The sequence below is a fragment of the Diaporthe batatas genome, assembly GCF_019321695.1.
Source record: "Diaporthe batatas strain CRI 302-4 chromosome Unknown Contig00013, whole genome shotgun sequence".
Classification (NCBI taxonomy): Eukaryota; Fungi; Ascomycota; class Sordariomycetes; order Diaporthales; family Diaporthaceae; genus Diaporthe; species Diaporthe batatas.
In genome coordinates, this window is record NW_025408560.1 from 1,600,977 (window position 1) to 1,616,369 (window position 15,393).

At 57.5% G+C, this 15,393-nt stretch overlaps 5 protein-coding genes across 5 annotated transcripts; 3 read left to right on the plus strand and 2 right to left on the minus strand.

The window, feature by feature from the left end:
- Nucleotides 1-413: 413 nt before the first annotated feature.
- On the minus strand, nt 414-2,817 carry KVR01_010425 (uncharacterized protein). Its single transcript, XM_044783262.1, has one exon. The coding sequence runs from the start codon at nt 2,642-2,644 to the stop codon at nt 428-430; it is 2,217 nt and encodes a 738-aa protein (XP_044640584.1). The 5' UTR covers nt 2,645-2,817; the 3' UTR covers nt 414-427.
- A 241-nt stretch (nt 2,818-3,058) lies between these two features.
- KVR01_010692 (uncharacterized protein) lies at nt 3,059-3,271 on the minus strand (the record flags this gene model as incomplete). The annotated part of the gene is made up of 1 exon (XM_044794117.1): nt 3,059-3,271. One exon carries the CDS (start codon nt 3,269-3,271, stop codon nt 3,059-3,061), a length of 213 nt encoding a protein of 70 aa, XP_044640851.1.
- A 1,828-nt stretch (nt 3,272-5,099) lies between these two features.
- Nucleotides 5,100-6,470, plus strand: KVR01_010385 (uncharacterized protein; the record flags this gene model as incomplete). Its single annotated transcript, XM_044784227.1, has 4 exons — nt 5,100-5,312; nt 5,560-5,933; nt 6,005-6,069; nt 6,130-6,470. 4 exons carry the CDS (start codon nt 5,100-5,102, stop codon nt 6,468-6,470), a joined length of 993 nt encoding a protein of 330 aa, XP_044640544.1.
- Nucleotides 6,471-7,179: 709 nt separating this feature from the next.
- KVR01_010335 (uncharacterized protein) lies at nt 7,180-10,045 on the plus strand. Its single transcript, XM_044782184.1, has 4 exons — nt 7,180-7,680; nt 7,764-9,136; nt 9,227-9,307; nt 9,422-10,045. Exons 1-4 carry the CDS (start codon nt 7,368-7,370, stop codon nt 9,512-9,514), a joined length of 1,860 nt encoding a protein of 619 aa, XP_044640494.1. The 5' UTR covers nt 7,180-7,367; the 3' UTR covers nt 9,515-10,045.
- Nucleotides 10,046-10,220: 175 nt separating this feature from the next.
- KVR01_010364 (uncharacterized protein) lies at nt 10,221-14,988 on the plus strand. The gene is made up of 2 exons (XM_044792974.1): nt 10,221-12,951; nt 13,036-14,988. Exons 1-2 carry the CDS (start codon nt 12,760-12,762, stop codon nt 14,476-14,478), a joined length of 1,635 nt encoding a protein of 544 aa, XP_044640523.1. The 5' UTR covers nt 10,221-12,759; the 3' UTR covers nt 14,479-14,988.
- The last annotated feature ends 405 nt before the right edge of the window (nt 14,989-15,393 follow it).

Consider the following 15,393-nt stretch of genomic DNA (forward strand, 5'->3'; position numbering starts at 1 on the left):
GAATCGGTTCCTAATTGCGAAATTTCTAGCTTGTAAAGTGCACCTATCTGGTTTCGCTTCTATTCCGCATACGTTCTGGGGACATGGCGCCTTTATATGGTGAAAGAGCACCTATACGTCATCATATCTACCGATCCTGCTATAAGAGACGACCCAGACAGGCCAAATAAATCACTGTCAGACCGACCATGCTAAATGGGTGACTAGTTTCACCTCTATTTCACATATATCTGGTTTCGCTTCTATTTCGCATACGTCCGGGGACATACACGGCGCCTTCTTACAATGGTGAACGCTCAAGACCTATAAAACTATTGAAGATTTTGTACATAAGCTCTAGGAGTAAGAAATAAATAATTGAATAGAAAGATAGTTACATGGTATAAAGGGAAAATATACTATGGCCGAAGCCCCAGCTAGCTAAGTTTCAAGCTTCATCCCGAAGCCCAACTACCTCCTCCACGGTCACAAACGGCCTATCGCTCAGCACAATCTGCTCCACCTCGGGTATCCCGGCCTCGCCGAACATCATGCCCTGTATGTACGCCTCGCCCACGAGCCTGAACCTGCCCCCGCCGGCGCCGGCGGCGTCGGGCCTCAGCAGCAGCGGCACGCGCGAGTCCCCGAGGATGCACACGACGTCCCCCGGCTCGGCGGCCTCGGGGCCGAGCCCGACATGGCCGTCCTCGGTCACGACGAGGCGCCGCCAGGTGCACACGATGCGGAGGGCCGCCTGGAAGCGGCTGGCCTTTCCGGCCCTGGGCCTGGGCGGCTCGGCCGGCACCGCGATGTCTGTCCGCGGGCGGAACAGCGCGTCGACGAGCGCGTTGGCGCGGCGTCCAGGAGGTGGTGGTGGTGGTGGTGGTGGTTGCGGGTCGTCTCCCCGGCTTCCTGGTGGTGCCTGTGGCGAAGACATCGCCCCCTGTGCCTGATCCCCGGGCGGCACGTCTGCTGCGAGCTCGCCGTGGGAGAGCACGGCGGCGGTGCGGATGAAGTCTTGGAAGTCGGCAAAGTGCTGCTCCCTGTCCTGGACGATGCGGCCGTACCAGTCTTGGCCGGCGGTGAGCAAGGTGCTCAGCGCGTATAGGGCCTCTGTCGGGTCCGTTGTGGATGCCCTCAGGTGGTCGGAAGCCCCCGCCCAGATCTCGGCGGCCACCTGCGGTGCGTTGTGTGGCAGTGTCATGGAGGAGTCGAAGGTCCGGGAGACGGATCCGACGGCGGTCATCCGGGCGCCATATGTGACTAGTTCGGAGCCTCTGACCTCGGTCTTGAGCCCGGGGTCGAGGCTCAGAGAGGCAGAGGCGTCGAAGTTGTTTGTTGCTTCGTGGTATGGCCCTATTATTCTTGTGGAGTGCTGGTGCCAGCGTGGCACCCACGATGGGACGTTGACTATCGTGGCGTCGGCCTCTATCCGTTTCAAGATGTCAGCTGTCCGTCCGCGGAGGTTCCAGTGCTGGACAAGAGACAGCAGCCGGAGGGATTGGGTCCTTTGGATGATGGCCGAGGCGCAGTCAATGTACACCTCTGACGGTGTCTTGGTGTAATCAGGCTGTAAAAAAGGTTCGCCGGCATCGGGGTCCGAGTCTGTTGTTGGTATTCCTAGGATGCCGTAGATCTTGTCCCGGCAGTCGCTCGCCATGAAGCGCCTGGTGAGCTGGAGCAGAACTAGGACCGAAGGGACCACTCGCCGTTCGTGTACGTGCGAGAGCCAGTACATCAGATATGCATTGCGCACGCCGTCCTTGAGACCCTCACCAGAAGGAAAATGCGACGAGTTATAATGGATCGTCCTCGCCGCCAGACCGACGCGTTCCCAGAACGTGGTGTGCTCCCCAAGCATGACTTTGGCCGAGGGGGCCAGGACTGCCTCTTGCAAGCACCACACCCGCTCGAACCATGACCTCTGGAAAAGCCGCCCAAGTGCGGTCCAGATCTCCCGCTCTTCAGGTGACGGGATTTGGTTGTGTTGACCAATGTGGCTGATGATGTCGAATAAGGAATCAACTTTATAAGGAATGTCATCACCATGCCCCAGCCAGATGACAACCACCGTTGCTCGTTGATATATTTTCCGCATCAGTCGGACCTGGTGGTTCTTCTCCTCGTCGTCTGTCTGGTTCATGCAGACGGCGTCAGCCCAGATGGACCGATGGTCGCAATGGTGCCGCAACTGCTGCAAAGCCCCATGGAGGCTTTTCGGGATCTCAACCGAGTACTCGAGGCCGCCCTCGCAGATCAAGACCGCATCAGTGTCAGTCTTGCTCCCCCATGCATATGAGATAGCTTCATAGCTTGGCCGGTTGCTCAACGAGGAGGGCTCCAGCCGGGCCCGGATGGGGTCATCACGCTCTCCCGGAAAGAGATCAAGTATACGGATGTGATCAGAATCATCAGCAAGTGGCGGATACTGGTATTTGGTCGTCAGCCTTTGCTGTAGCTCCTGCTGCGGGTCCTTTCCGGCGGTGGAGGCCTCTGCTCCTGCTTCCAACCCGGGCGCCTCAGCTGCGCGAAAGGTTTCGGGAATCTGCGTAGGACCTATCGTGCTATCGCTGGCTGCGCCGTTGGTCATCTTGGTACTGTGTGATTGATCGTGTGTGTTATCTTTGGTGGGGACCACGAAGGCTGCATGATCCTTGCCGGTCATCTGAAGGGTACTCTCGAATATGCTCTCGATGGTTAATGATAATTTCACACGGCTCCGCAGTATATACTTGGCGTCAAAAATAATATCGTCAGTTTCGAAGGTTGGCGGGACTGCTGGAGTTTTGATGCTGATGTGAAAGACATCCAAACCAACATTGCCAGTGTGCTTTCCGCTCAAGCAGCTGAAGTCGATGTGTAAATATACATTAAGGTCAGTCAGTCAGCCTTAGTGCTCCTTGGCACCACACTATTGGAGGAACTGGCTGCTTCATTGTACCCCTGACCGACGAACGCTGTGGTACGTGAGATTCTAAAGTTGACGTGTCCCGTGTCGCTCAAAAACTGCATTCAGGGCTGGGTTTTTGATATATTTAATTATGGCCTGACTTGGAATCAAGTGCTAGTAGTGGAGATCTTAGTTTGGGTACTCCTTGAGGGTTCCAACATTGATGATCTCTCCGTCCTTCAAGTAAACACTCTCCCATCCGATCTGACACTCAGCCCGGGACGTATCAATCCAACCTTTCTCGAAGTTGACCACCTTTCCCTCCCAGTCAGGATCAGTAAGCATCGCCCTCAGCTGATCCGGGGTCCCCCAGTAGGAAGATGTGACATCGTATGGGGCCATCTTCCACCCGGGCGAACCCTTCAGCGTGTCCAGATCAGTTTGGAAGAAGCTCCTCAACGAAGCTGGCGTGATAAACTGTCGGACCATGCTCTTAGTATGCTTCACTCAATTAATCCGCAAAATTGGTCAATACGTACAAGGTTGTAGTGCGTGATGCCGTGCTTCTGGATGATCTTGATCATCCTTGGAATCTGTTCCTCCTGGTACCACTTGGCAAATGCCTGCTCGTCGACACCCTCGGCCCGGTAGTGGTGTGCGGAGAACTTGAGCAGTTGCATAGGCTGGGATTGCTGTTCCGAGGTTTCCGCCATTTTTAATCTCTCCAGGACGTCGTCTTTTCCTACTTTGTTGAGTTTGAGGGGGATGGAAAATCGTTGCTCTTTGGAACTTGGGCGAGACGATAGTGTTCAATGTTTCTTACTGCATTGATCGTGTGAAGGGAAGGCTGGGGTTTTATGAGGTTGTGACCTCTTGCTTCAGACGGCCAACTAGGCCCGAATCACACAGCAAGTAGCTGTTGGTTCTAACAGGCTTCCACATGCATTAGTGGTGCTGCCTTTGTCGATGTTGGCTCATTTGAGCGAATGAAATCTTCCGTCTCCGTGGGACATACTCCGTTGCAAGTGGAGCAGTAACTGCGATATCAAGTGCGAGGACCAACAAGGCGAAACAATAAGCTGATGTTTGTCTTTTTGTGCTACAGCGCCTATTTGTTGGCATAGAATGTTCAAATTTGGCGTAGTTGATTACCCTGAGAATGGGTAGACTCCACTAAAATGACATGGTTACATTCAAACAGCGCCTTGGCAAGAATTTCGTCGTGGTCATGTATGAGGGTTAGAAACAAAACCACTTCGTCTCAATTTACAGCAAGGTAGTCCTACCACTCGATAACAATGTATTGCCCATGTGATGCTTTGGATACGGTTCTTGGAAGTTTTCAATCCATTAGGACAGGGAATCACGGGCATTTATACTTCACGCATAACTTAGCCAATAATAGTCGTAACAGAAGTCAAGAGTATTCAAGCTGTCATTTGAGGTGGACATGTATGGTGATCCGGCTGAGTCTTGATGTGCAGTTTTTTCAGCGTAACAGTACAACGAACGCATACAATCAGCACTAATAACATATTCTATCTATTACTTCAGCTCTACATGCGGCTCTGTTGAACATTCGACCGAAGATCAAGCGAATGCTTGCAATGACCAATAGACCCAAGACGTCGACACAGCCTTTCCGGAGCCGGTTTGAAGGCAGTTGGGGGGCACAGCAATCAGTCCTGCCGGAGTACGCCCAAATCGACGTAAGCTACGACTATTTTTAACTTATGTAAGATACCACTCACCGAATATTGTGGTCCAGAAGAGTCAAGCAAGGTATTGCTCTGCCATAATGCCTTGCTTCGCCATACCCGAACAACCCGAGGAATAGCCATCAGTCATCACCATGCGGCCCGCGCTGCCGCAGACGATCCTGTGTGAATTCCTCCCAACTGGAGATGCCTCTGCCTTATCGGACAAGGGTGCCATGGAAGCATAAGCATCATTCCGAAGCAGCAGATGATTAATGTGGAGCTGCTTTACCTGGCCCCCAAGAGAAGTTGTCAAAATGATTAGAAATCTGTTTCGTGCCTGCACCACGCCGGGGAAAGACCAAGCAGAGCGTCCACGCCGAAAACAAAAAGCCCCATAATCAGGCCTTGCGGCTCTTCTTGTCTTTTCGATTCCCCCGAGTCGCCAGTGTAATTCTATACTTCAGGAAACATTAAATCTCACGTGTACCTACTGTCTAGGTTTATACACGCCACAGTGGAAGCGACCAATCATGGGCAGCGGGCAAGGCGACACACCAACTCCTGAGCAATATGAGTATTTCGTGCAGCATTCCGGTGACAGCCGGGTAGCCGGGATTATCGCTTGCGCGACAATTTCCGCCTTTTTGGGCGCTGTATTCGTGCTTTTGCGACTTGTTGGCCGGCGACTGATCCATCACCGGTGGTGTGTGCACGCCAGTGACGGTCTGCTCATGGTTTCTTGGGTATGCGACCTTGGTCCACCGCCCATTTACCCACCCCCCCCCCCAAACACGAACCTTTGGAGAACTGATCAGGTAAAACCTCGTTGCTTCATAGGTCTTCTCTGTCTGTGCCAACCTCAGCCTCGGGGTTTACGCAAAGTACGGCGGCGGGCGCCACATCATCTTCGTCACAAGCAAAGAAGCGATGCAAATTGTGGGTTTCTCAAGGCTACGAATTTTCCACAGGACTGACTCTGATACATCATAGACGGCTATAATCACCGAAGTCTCGTACTCCATGTCAATGGCGTTTCTGAAGCTCAGCATCCTCGCCCTCTACGGGTCCATCTTCCCGTCCAGGCGCTTTCACCAGTGCCTGTGGGCACTGGGGGTATTCACCGTGCTGTGGTGCCTGACGAGTGCCATCGGCTCCATATGCCAGTGTGTCCCGGTCGAGTCTTTCTGGGACGACTCTGTCGAGGGCCACTGCATCGACTTCGGGATCCTGCAGCTAACCTGCACGATCTGCAACATCACCACGGACTTTATCATTCTCTTCCTGCCGGTCGGGCAGATCCGCAGGCTTCACGTGTCAAAGGCGAAGAAGAGATGGATCCATTTCTCGCTGGCCATGGGCGGGAGGTACGCAGGACCTGTGACTCTCTCTCCTCTTTTCCTCCACGGCAGCTCTTCTGACAGCCTCATCGTGCCAGTGCTTGCGTTGTCAGCATCGTCCGCCTGGTGTTTGCTCTCCAAGTCGGCTCGATTGATGCCTCCTGTGAGTAGCCTGAAGACCTCACTGGGCAGAGGCGATGAGTGCTGACCCGTGCGCCAAAAGGGGCTGATATACCAGCCGCATGGGCATCCGAGGCCGAGCTGTGCGTTGGTTTTCTCGTCGTGTCGATCCCGACGTACCAGCCCATCTACCGCAGGCTCGTGTACGGCTCAGCAGATGCCCTGCATGTGCGGACCGGCAAGGCCTACCAGTTCCAACCATGGTCTCGTAAGAGCAAGAGCCACCTCTCTCACGTAGCAAAAGCTTCGTCACAGTCTACGCTTTCTCCGATGCCGCTGGGGATCAGTGTCGCCGATGACGTTCAGCCGGTGAGACACACCCAGCACGTTGCAACTTGGGTTGGTCAGCCCGGTACTGAGTTAAGGAAGGGTATTCGATTTTGAGACATGACCAATCTATAGCAGTCGGGGTGTTTGAGAAGATTGAAAAGACGTTATGTAAGGCCACTTGGGGCGTGTCGAGGCATCATGATACCCACCTGCTCCTCAAGTGTGTGCACCAAGGGTGCTAGTAAAGGTTGAAGCCGTCATGGAAGACGAATCCGTAGCGATGGTTGTCTTGGGTCGTGCGCATATCCGAGGCAGTGGGGGATGCGGAACTCCTTGGGCTTGTTCTCGTCTCGCAGCAGCCTGGCCAGTTTCGATATGCGCCCGGCAACATGGGTGGGCGCCTTCTCTTGTTCGCCGATGGGCTCGTAGTACTTCCACTCCACCCACACGGGTGTCCTGCCCGGTCTCGACGGCGACATTGAGAGCTTTGAACTGGGCCAGCTGCTGCAGATGCCTGCCTTGTTTCAGGCCGTCCAGCGAGGCGACCAGTGCGGTCAGGTCGTCAAGTTTGTTGCTGGCCGGGAGAATCCCCATGTAAGAGGTCTCGTGCAGCTGCATCTGACGCTCCCTCCGGTGCTGCTCGAAGAGGTATGTCATGTTGTCGTTCTGCCGGCCTGGCGGGTGGAGACCGGGAGTAAGGTCGGTCTAGGGCGGTCCTCTGCGGCGGTTCGTCCGTCCTGCCGAGCGGGCGGGTGGGGCCCTCCGCCATTCCCCGCCGGGTTGACGTGCTAGCTGCAGCCTCCTGGGCCTGCAACCTCGCGACTCCGAATGCAGGATACAGAATTGTCATGGGACGGACACATGCCATCCTGTTCCCGGTAGCCAGCTATATCTCCCCGCCAAGCTGCCGCTGACGGCCCCGGGCAGCGCGACAGCCGCACCGCATCTGCTTTTCGCAGCCGAGACGAGGAAAAACCGAACAGGCACCGAACCACCCGCGACAAACCCACCATGTCGTCCCAACTGGGCCGGAGGGCCCTGCAGAGGAGCCTGGGGGCGCCGAGGGCGCCTGCGCACACAGCAGCAGCAGCAGCAGCAGCAACAGCTACGGCCAGGGCTGCGCGGCGCACGCCGTGCCTGACATCCACGGCGAGGTGGCTGTCCTCGGACAAGGGCAAGGCCCCCAAGCCCAACGAGGCCAGCTTCAAGGGCCAGATGCTCGAGAGCATCACGGCGCGCATAGCCAGGGAGAAGGAGGACCTCAGGAGGTCGGCCCTGGAGAGAGAGGCGCGCAGCAGGGGCGGCCCTCTCCCCGTCACGGTCTGTGAGTCGTCGTCGTCGTCCTCAACAGGCATCGGAGCCCAAGCCAGCCGTCGCTAACGCCCGCTCCCCCCCTCCCTCAACCAGTCGTCCTCGGCGCGAGTCTCATAGCCTTCTACTGCGGCCTCAACTACCCACGCGACATCGACCCGTCTTCAACACTCCCCCTCGGCGCCATCGCCAGGCCGCCCAGGCACAACACCTCGCCCAAGGAGCTCGAGGCCGCGTGGGCCGACTTCGTCGCCATCGTGGGCAGGGAGAACGTGTCGACGCTCGACGACGTCATCACCACGCACGCGACCTCGGACTGGTCGACGCACAAGCACTCCCCGGACACGGAGCGGCCCTTCTGCGTCGTCTACCCGGCCTCGACCGACGAGGTGTCTCGCGTCATGAAGGTGTGCCACGCCCGCCGGATCCCCGTCACCGGGTATTCTGGGGGCACGAGCCTCGAGGGCCACTTCGCCGCGACGCGGGGCGGCATCTGCGTCGACTTTGCGCGCATGGACGCCGTGCTGGCGCTGCACAAGGAGGACCTCGACGTCGTGGTCCAGCCCGCCGTGGGCTGGGAGCGCCTCAACGACCAGCTGGCCGCCGACGGGCTCTTCTTCCCGCCCGACCCGGGCCCCGGCGCCATGATCGGCGGCATGATCGGCACCGGGTGCAGCGGCACCAACGCCTACCGCTACGGCACCATGCGCGAGTGGGTGCTCAGCCTGACCGTCGTTCTGGCCGACGGCACCGTCATCAGGACGCGGCAGCGCCCGCGCAAGAGCTCCGCCGGCTACGACCTCACCAGGCTGTTCATCGGCAGCGAGGGCACCCTGGGCCTCGTGACCGAGGCCACGCTCAAGGTCACGGTCAAGCCCGCGCAGACGAGCGTGGCCGTGTGCAGCTTCGGCACGGTGCGCCAGGCCGCCGACTGCGTCGCGCAGGTCGTCGGGGCCGGCGTGCCCGTCGCCGCGGTCGAGATCCTCGACGACGAGATGATGAGCTGCATCAACAAGGCCGGGTCGACGGCCCGCACGTGGCAGGAGGCCCCGACGCTCTTCTTCAAGTTCGCCGGGACCGACAAGGGCGTCAAGGAGCAGGTCGACGTCGTGCGGCAGATGGCCAAGCGGGCCGGCAGCACGGGCTTCGACTTTGCGAGGAGCCTCGAGGAGCAGCACGACCTGTGGTCGGCGCGCAAGGAGGCCCTCTGGAGCACCCTGGCTGTCAAGCGCGACGGCGACAACGTCTGGACCGGCGACGTCGCCGTCCCCATCTCGCGCCTGCCCGACATCATCGAGCAGACCAAGAAGGACGTCAAGGGCAGCGGTCTCTACGGGACTATCGTTGGCCACGTCGGCGACGGCAACTTCCACACCATACTTCTGTACAATGACTCGGAGAGGCAGATCGCCGAGGAGGTCGTCCACCGCATGGTCAAGCGGGCCGTCGAGATGGAGGGCACGGTCACGGTGAGATAAACAACTACTGCCCCTGATACCCAGCGCGACGAGCGCTTCGTGATGTGGCATTTTGGCTAACGACCATGACCCTACCAACAGGGCGAGCACGGCGTCGGGCTGGGGAAGCGTGACTATCTTCCTCACGAGCTGGGTGTGTCCACCGTGGACGCCATGCGCAAGGTACCATCTATTGTTCCCTTCCCTCCGCTACTCCGTCCTTTTCCTTACATATCTGGTCGATTTCTCCCTGGCAGCTGGAGTCATGGTAACTGACATGGCCTCGCAACCAAACAGATGAAGCAGGCATTCGACCCACTGTGCTTGCTGAACTGCGACAAGGTCGTGCGGATGCAGAAGCCCAAGGCGGGCGAGGTGGCCGAGTGGTGAGACTGCCGTGGCGTACTCGAAGGCAGCAGCAGCATAATACTCAACTCATCTCCGTGGAGGCTGTTGGTGGACACGCAACAACAGGTTGCAGGAACATCAAAATTGTAAAATATTGGGAAGCTTTCCCGGCTAGTGTAGCCGAGTTGAAGCGAAACTGGACCAGTGAGTCTTGGGGTCCCCACGGGTGACCCAATCTGGGCAAGGGACGCTGCTCCTTATTACACGCGACCAGAGAATGCCTCATCACGTGTGCATCTGATGTCGGAAGGATTCGCTCCCCTCCCTGCCTTTCAGTATCTACAGCTGTAGAGCAGGTGGGCGCTCATATGGCATCGTAGTAATATAGGCGCGCGCAACCCTGCTGCCAACACAGTGGTACCTGATCCGCTCCACTGGCCCCGCGGCCCCGCCACTACTAACCGCGTGGCACAAGTCAACTGTTTCACTCATGGAGCTCGTCAGTATGCTCTGCTCTGCGCATGCCCGGCAAATGCCGTGGTTGTCAACGGTCTGTCTGAGGAGGCGGCCGTCAGTTGGCCGGCTGGACTTGGCTACGTGCCAGATAGACAAGACAGCATAAGGCTGACATTACTGCGGTCGACTGACATGCACGCCTCCCTCAGCCATAAAGGATCGGCCGCCGGCGGGCGGGCACACATGCAATCAATCAATCAATCTTAGTATATGAGGCACGCATTACTGCGGCGCGGTTTGGCCCCAGAGACGCCAAATGTTACCACACCCGCCCGGACCAAATCTGAACCACCGAGGGTTCACCTCACGTGGCTCGCGCGCCCCTTGGGCGAGTGAGAGTGGGCGGACAGGCGGACCAGAGTTGGGGCACAAGAGTCTGGGCCCCCTTCGTCAGCACTAAATGCTCACTTTGGGCACGGTGGGAACCTTCAGCTCACGACGCCCCGAGGCAGGCACTGCGGCTGCCCCCTCTGTTAAAATAGTGCCTGGCCCAGGGAGAGGCACGGAGGGAGGGAGTGAGGGAGGATCGCACAAGTTTGCACCTTTGCTTATCCATCCCCATCCCACAGTGCCCATTCTCGGGACCTGGGCAATGGCAGTGTAGATTGCTGATTTGCGGTGGTGGAATACGCCTCTTGGCGGTATTGCTTGCAGAAACGAAATGCAATCATTGCGTGCATGCATCTCCTTGCGTTCGTTGACTGCATATTCGGTCCGTGTCCCGTATTCCTCGTCCTACCTGCAGAGCCACATCTCAGGAAGCCTGTGCGGAGCAGAGATCGTGTGGGTTCCGCCGGGCTGTGCACATCTCTCCGGCTCTCCGGCCCCTCTGTTGCCTATCAAACACACATAGCGTTGGTCAGATGCCGGCAGTCAGGCATTCCCAAGGACATGAACAGTTTGCTACGCCTCGCCGCGGGAGGCCGGCACTGTCGCGATCCGGGAGTTTGAGGGAAGAATTGGAAATGGCACAGCCGCCGACGTGTGCTGGCTGGGTTGGCTGCTGCTGGGCGGGCGACCCAGCCACGGGTTGCGACAGGGGGCCAGGGGGCAGGGGGATGGATGATGGAAGGGCCAGGTTGCCAGGGACCAGGGCCAGAGACGGGACGAGCAGCAGAGATGGCGGCAGTCGGCTGGCAGGGTCAGTAAGGTAACCAAAGGCAATAAAGCGTAAGGCTGTGAGGTCGGATTGGCGGCTCGGGGCGGTGTCTCGGGCCCAGTCGTATTGATTGGTCATGTTCGAGCTGAAGCGGCGGTTGTGTCTCACGGGCCCTGCAGCTTCCCAGAGTTCCTGTGCGCTTGTCAGGCTTGTGTGGGGGAGTTGCAAGTACGGAGTACGGAGTACGGAGCAGCAACATTGATGATACGAGGCCCGACCTCGACGGCTCTGTCCTGCGGGTCTGTCTTTGTTCAGGTTCGGGTTCGGGCAGCGAGACAAGAGAAGAGAAGAGAAGCGAAGAGGAAGTGACTGATGTGTGCATGCTGTGGTGTGATCAATGTACCGAGTGTGTGATTCGTGACCATGACCTGTTCAAGTAATCCCAATCCAGTCTGCCACTCATCAGTCCATTGCAGCCCTCAACGTTGCTCGGTTGGATCGGCCTGTCGGCTGGCCACACACGGTTTCAGGTTGTCGGGTTGTGCACGAGTGCAAGTTGCTGAGGCCCACAATGATGGGCGTCAAACTGCCTGCCTGCCTCTGCTGTGCTGGCAGGTTTGTGTGGTACTGTGCGATGCGGTGGAGTGCAGTGCTGGGGCGTCGACGTCAGAAGGGCACATTGAGGAAAATGGTAGAGGTTGGCATCCAGGGCAGCAAGGTGCAAGGCACTGCCAAACCTTGACACAACGACATAACATATGTGCAGCAGATAATAGTACCTAGGTCCTCACATGCTGTGTATTCGGGTGGTGGGTGGATAGCTGTCAGTCTGCTGGAGAGGCAGGCACGACCACGACAGCCAGCCAGCCAGCAGCCAGCATGGGCCTGACCCTGCACCTGCGCTGGGGTCTAGAAACAACCCGCCATCCAGCCATCGCCATCCTGCCATTCCGAGCGAAAATCGTCCCCACCACCCTCTATTCTTGAGTCTACCCAGTCTGCCCAGTCTAGCTTAGTTAGTTTCTATTCTCCATCCCGTCTCTTCTTATCCGTCCTCCATCCTCCATCCCTCCCCCCGGCACGTATTCCTCGCGTGTGCTCTGCTCATCGTGTGGTTGTACTTGTATCACAGCCCTGACTCTCTGCTACTCTGAACATTCGTTTCTCCTGATCTTCCTGAACTGTCGGTGTTTTTCTCTGTTTCCTTTCCTCGCCGCAAAGCATTGGCGCCAAGGTCGATCATCCACGCTGCCCACGCGACCTCCAACTCTGCTCTCGGATCCCTGATCCCATATCACCCTCTCCACGAGTCCAGGCTCTCCCCAATCCGCTTGACGACATCCGCACCTGTTCCCCCCAGGATCGACAGTGGCAGAGCTGCCACACACACAATCCGTACAGCCTGGCTGACGGAATACTGCTGTTGGCCGCCAAGGATTCCAGTCTGACCGAGCCTACCCTACCTTCTATTGCTATACTTGCGGCTCGTGCTCCTCTCTCATCCGATCATCGCCGTGCCGCCGTGCCGCCGCCTCTCGCCTCGCCTCCCTGCCGACAGTCCGCTGGTTGTTAACATGCCGTCAATTGCTTCCGTGTCATAGCTTCCCCAAATTCTGTGCGCCTGAGGAGATCCCAACCTGGAGTTACCACTTCAAATCAGTCAACGTCCACCATGCCTCGCCCATTTCGGATCGGCATACCGGTCGACCCATCCACAGGGTCTGTCGTTCTGCACGCTTCGCCCAACCTGCGACCGCGGCAAGATGGCCAGGATGGTCAGAGCACGTATGATCTCGAAAACGATGCCATGAATCGGGCCAACTCGGGCGGTGGAGGAGGTGGTAACACAAATGCCACGGCAATGGTTGGTCAAAGCCCAGCCTCCTCACTTCTTTGGTCGAGGAGTACCATTATGTGGATCTCTTGAATTTGCTTACACAGCCTCTAGATTGTCGTGGGCTCAATAGTAGGCGTCATACTCATCGCCTGCCTGTTCCTCTTGCTTCGATCGCTGCGCAAACGCCTAGACCCGAAATCCAAATATCGAGACGGGCCGTTGAAGAAGGTGTGGAGCAAGTTGAGCGGTTCTAAATCTAAGTACAGCCGGACTGGCGATTCCGACGATGAGTTCAACCGATCAGTCCGCATGCGCGAAGCCCAGGGCAATCTCGAAGACGCACTGCAGGATGTAAATGTCCAACGGACAATGGTCGGCGCAAACAATGTCCAGGATGGTGTCAACCGGAACACATCAGTCCGCTCCGTCATGACTCTCCCTGCTTACCGGCCAAAAGCAATAGATACGGAACAGGTCCTCGGCCGAGAGGGTGAACGTGACGGCATCGACACTGTTGTCGAGATGCCCACCGCCGAGGAAGACGAGGCCATGCGGGAGGATGAGATGAATGCATTGTACCAGATCCGCCTCGCCCGGCGGGAGCAGATCGCCGAGCGGGAAGCGCGCAGGGAGGAGCGCCGAGCGGCCAGGGAGCGGCACGACCATCGTGCCCTTGAGGACATCCGAGACCGAGCGCGCGTGGCATCTCAGCAGGCTACCATCCAGGTCGAGGGACTTCGCGAGGCCCATGAGCAGATCAAGCAGAGCAGGCAACGCGCCGTCAGCAGCGTGAGCTACGCTGACGTGGGCGTGGTGCGGGCAGACGGGACGAGGCTGCGGGCCAACAGCGCTGAGAGCGAGCGCATGGGCCTGCTTAGTGACGCCGGGAGCATCGCGCTCAGCGCACACGATGGCCACAGCCTGCAACACAGGAGGCAGCCCAGCGCGCAAAGCGTTCTCAGTATCGACACCTTCCGCAGCACCCCTGGCAGCTCCGCATCGCGTTCTGGGTCTCCTGGGTTCAACGGGGGACACAGCAGGCAGGGGTCGAGGAGCCAGCTAGGCGAGGATCTGCCCCGTACCGGGTCCGGTCTCTCGCAGCGGGCGGGATCCAGCCCCGAGCTGATCGATGCTGCAGAGGCAGACATCGGCGGTAGCGACATGCCGCCTCACTCGCCCCCCAGATATGACGACGTATCTCTCGATGAGATCTCACCCATGCACTCGCACCAGTCCGGCCCATCAGCCAACCCATCGGGCACGAACACCCCCTACAACGAGCCGCCACCGGACTACCCTGGCCGTGTTAATGAGCCCGAGGGACCCACCCAGGCCAGGCAGAACAGGCTCAGCGCACACATGGCCGACCTGGCCGAGCAGCAGCGGGCAGAAGGCCAGGGCCAAGGGCACACCAGGACGGCCTCCAGGGGTGTCGGTGGCGTGCCGCAGCTGCCGAGCCTGAGGCTGAACAGGCTGCCTCAGATTGTGGTCGAGCCATCGACCGCGCTTCCCAGGGATGATGACCAGGAGCAGCAGCGGAGGCCGTTTCCTTGAGCCAGGAAAGTGACCGTTTCCCGAACAGTGGAGGAGGGACAGCAATCGTTTGATTGTGCAGACGTCTGGCATGATAATGACGGATGACCCCCGAGAACACCAACACACCAAAACAACAAGGAGATTAGAGAGAAAGCGGGGCGAAGACACATTTTTGCCATTTCTGGATACATCGTTGGATTTCATACATCGTCGGATATCACGATGCGCCTTACAATCAGCAGCAAGCAGCATGCATGTCTTGATTTTGATTTATTTGCCAAATGTTTCTTATTTTTGGACAGATACCACCAACCACTGGGCTCTCCTTTGGGTTTTCCATCCTTTTGTTGTATATATAATCTGAGCATATCGTCAGGAGCATACTGGAGTACTCGGTTCTGAGCGGGGGACTACAAATTCATTGTCTATCTCACCTGTTGCTGTCCTTTTTAAAAAACCACATCTAGCGCTGAAATGTGGAGCCTGTGGATGGGAATATAATAAGGATATTTGATGCTGTCTTTATCACTTCCTCAGAGGCACTTGGTTGCAGTTATGCTAAGCTTCTTCCGTGAACCAGACCAGCTTTGATCAGCTGCCGCTTGTTGACGAGTATCGTCGTTTCCGTAGGTCTCTTTGGAACTGGTAGCTGAGAACAAGCCGAGGCATATATATATATTTATAGCATTGGCGCACCTGGGGGAGTAATACTGAGATGCCAAGGGCAAATCAAAGCTTTCTTCCTACTGGAGATCCTTGGTCCTTGTCGACGCGCGATAGGACTTTGACTGACTGACTGCAGCCAAGACAGGGTCTTGATGGAAATGGGTGAGTGACGAGGAAAAAACACTGCACTGATAGGAAGGATCTTGCAACATCCCATTCACTTCGGGGTGACCCCTTTCCGGTTACCTGACTGACACCAGTAGATGT

Coding starts and splice junctions, on each gene's coding strand:
- KVR01_010425 (XM_044783262.1), bottom strand. CDS start 2,644: ATGACCGGCAAGGATCATGCAGCCTTCGTGGTCCCCACCAAAGATAAC.
- KVR01_010335 (XM_044782184.1), top strand. CDS start 7,368: ATGTCGTCCCAACTGGGCCGGAGGGCCCTGCAGAGGAGCCTGGGGGCG. Junction 7,681..7,763: donor CCCTCTCCCCGTCACGGTCT/GTGAGTCGTCGT, acceptor TCCCTCAACCAG/TCGTCCTCGGCGCGAGTCTC. Junction 9,308..9,421: donor CCGTGGACGCCATGCGCAAG/GTACCATCTATT, acceptor GCAACCAAACAG/ATGAAGCAGGCATTCGACCC.
- KVR01_010364 (XM_044792974.1), top strand. CDS start 12,760: ATGCCTCGCCCATTTCGGATCGGCATACCGGTCGACCCATCCACAGGG. Junction 12,952..13,035: donor ACACAAATGCCACGGCAATG/GTTGGTCAAAGC, acceptor CACAGCCTCTAG/ATTGTCGTGGGCTCAATAGT.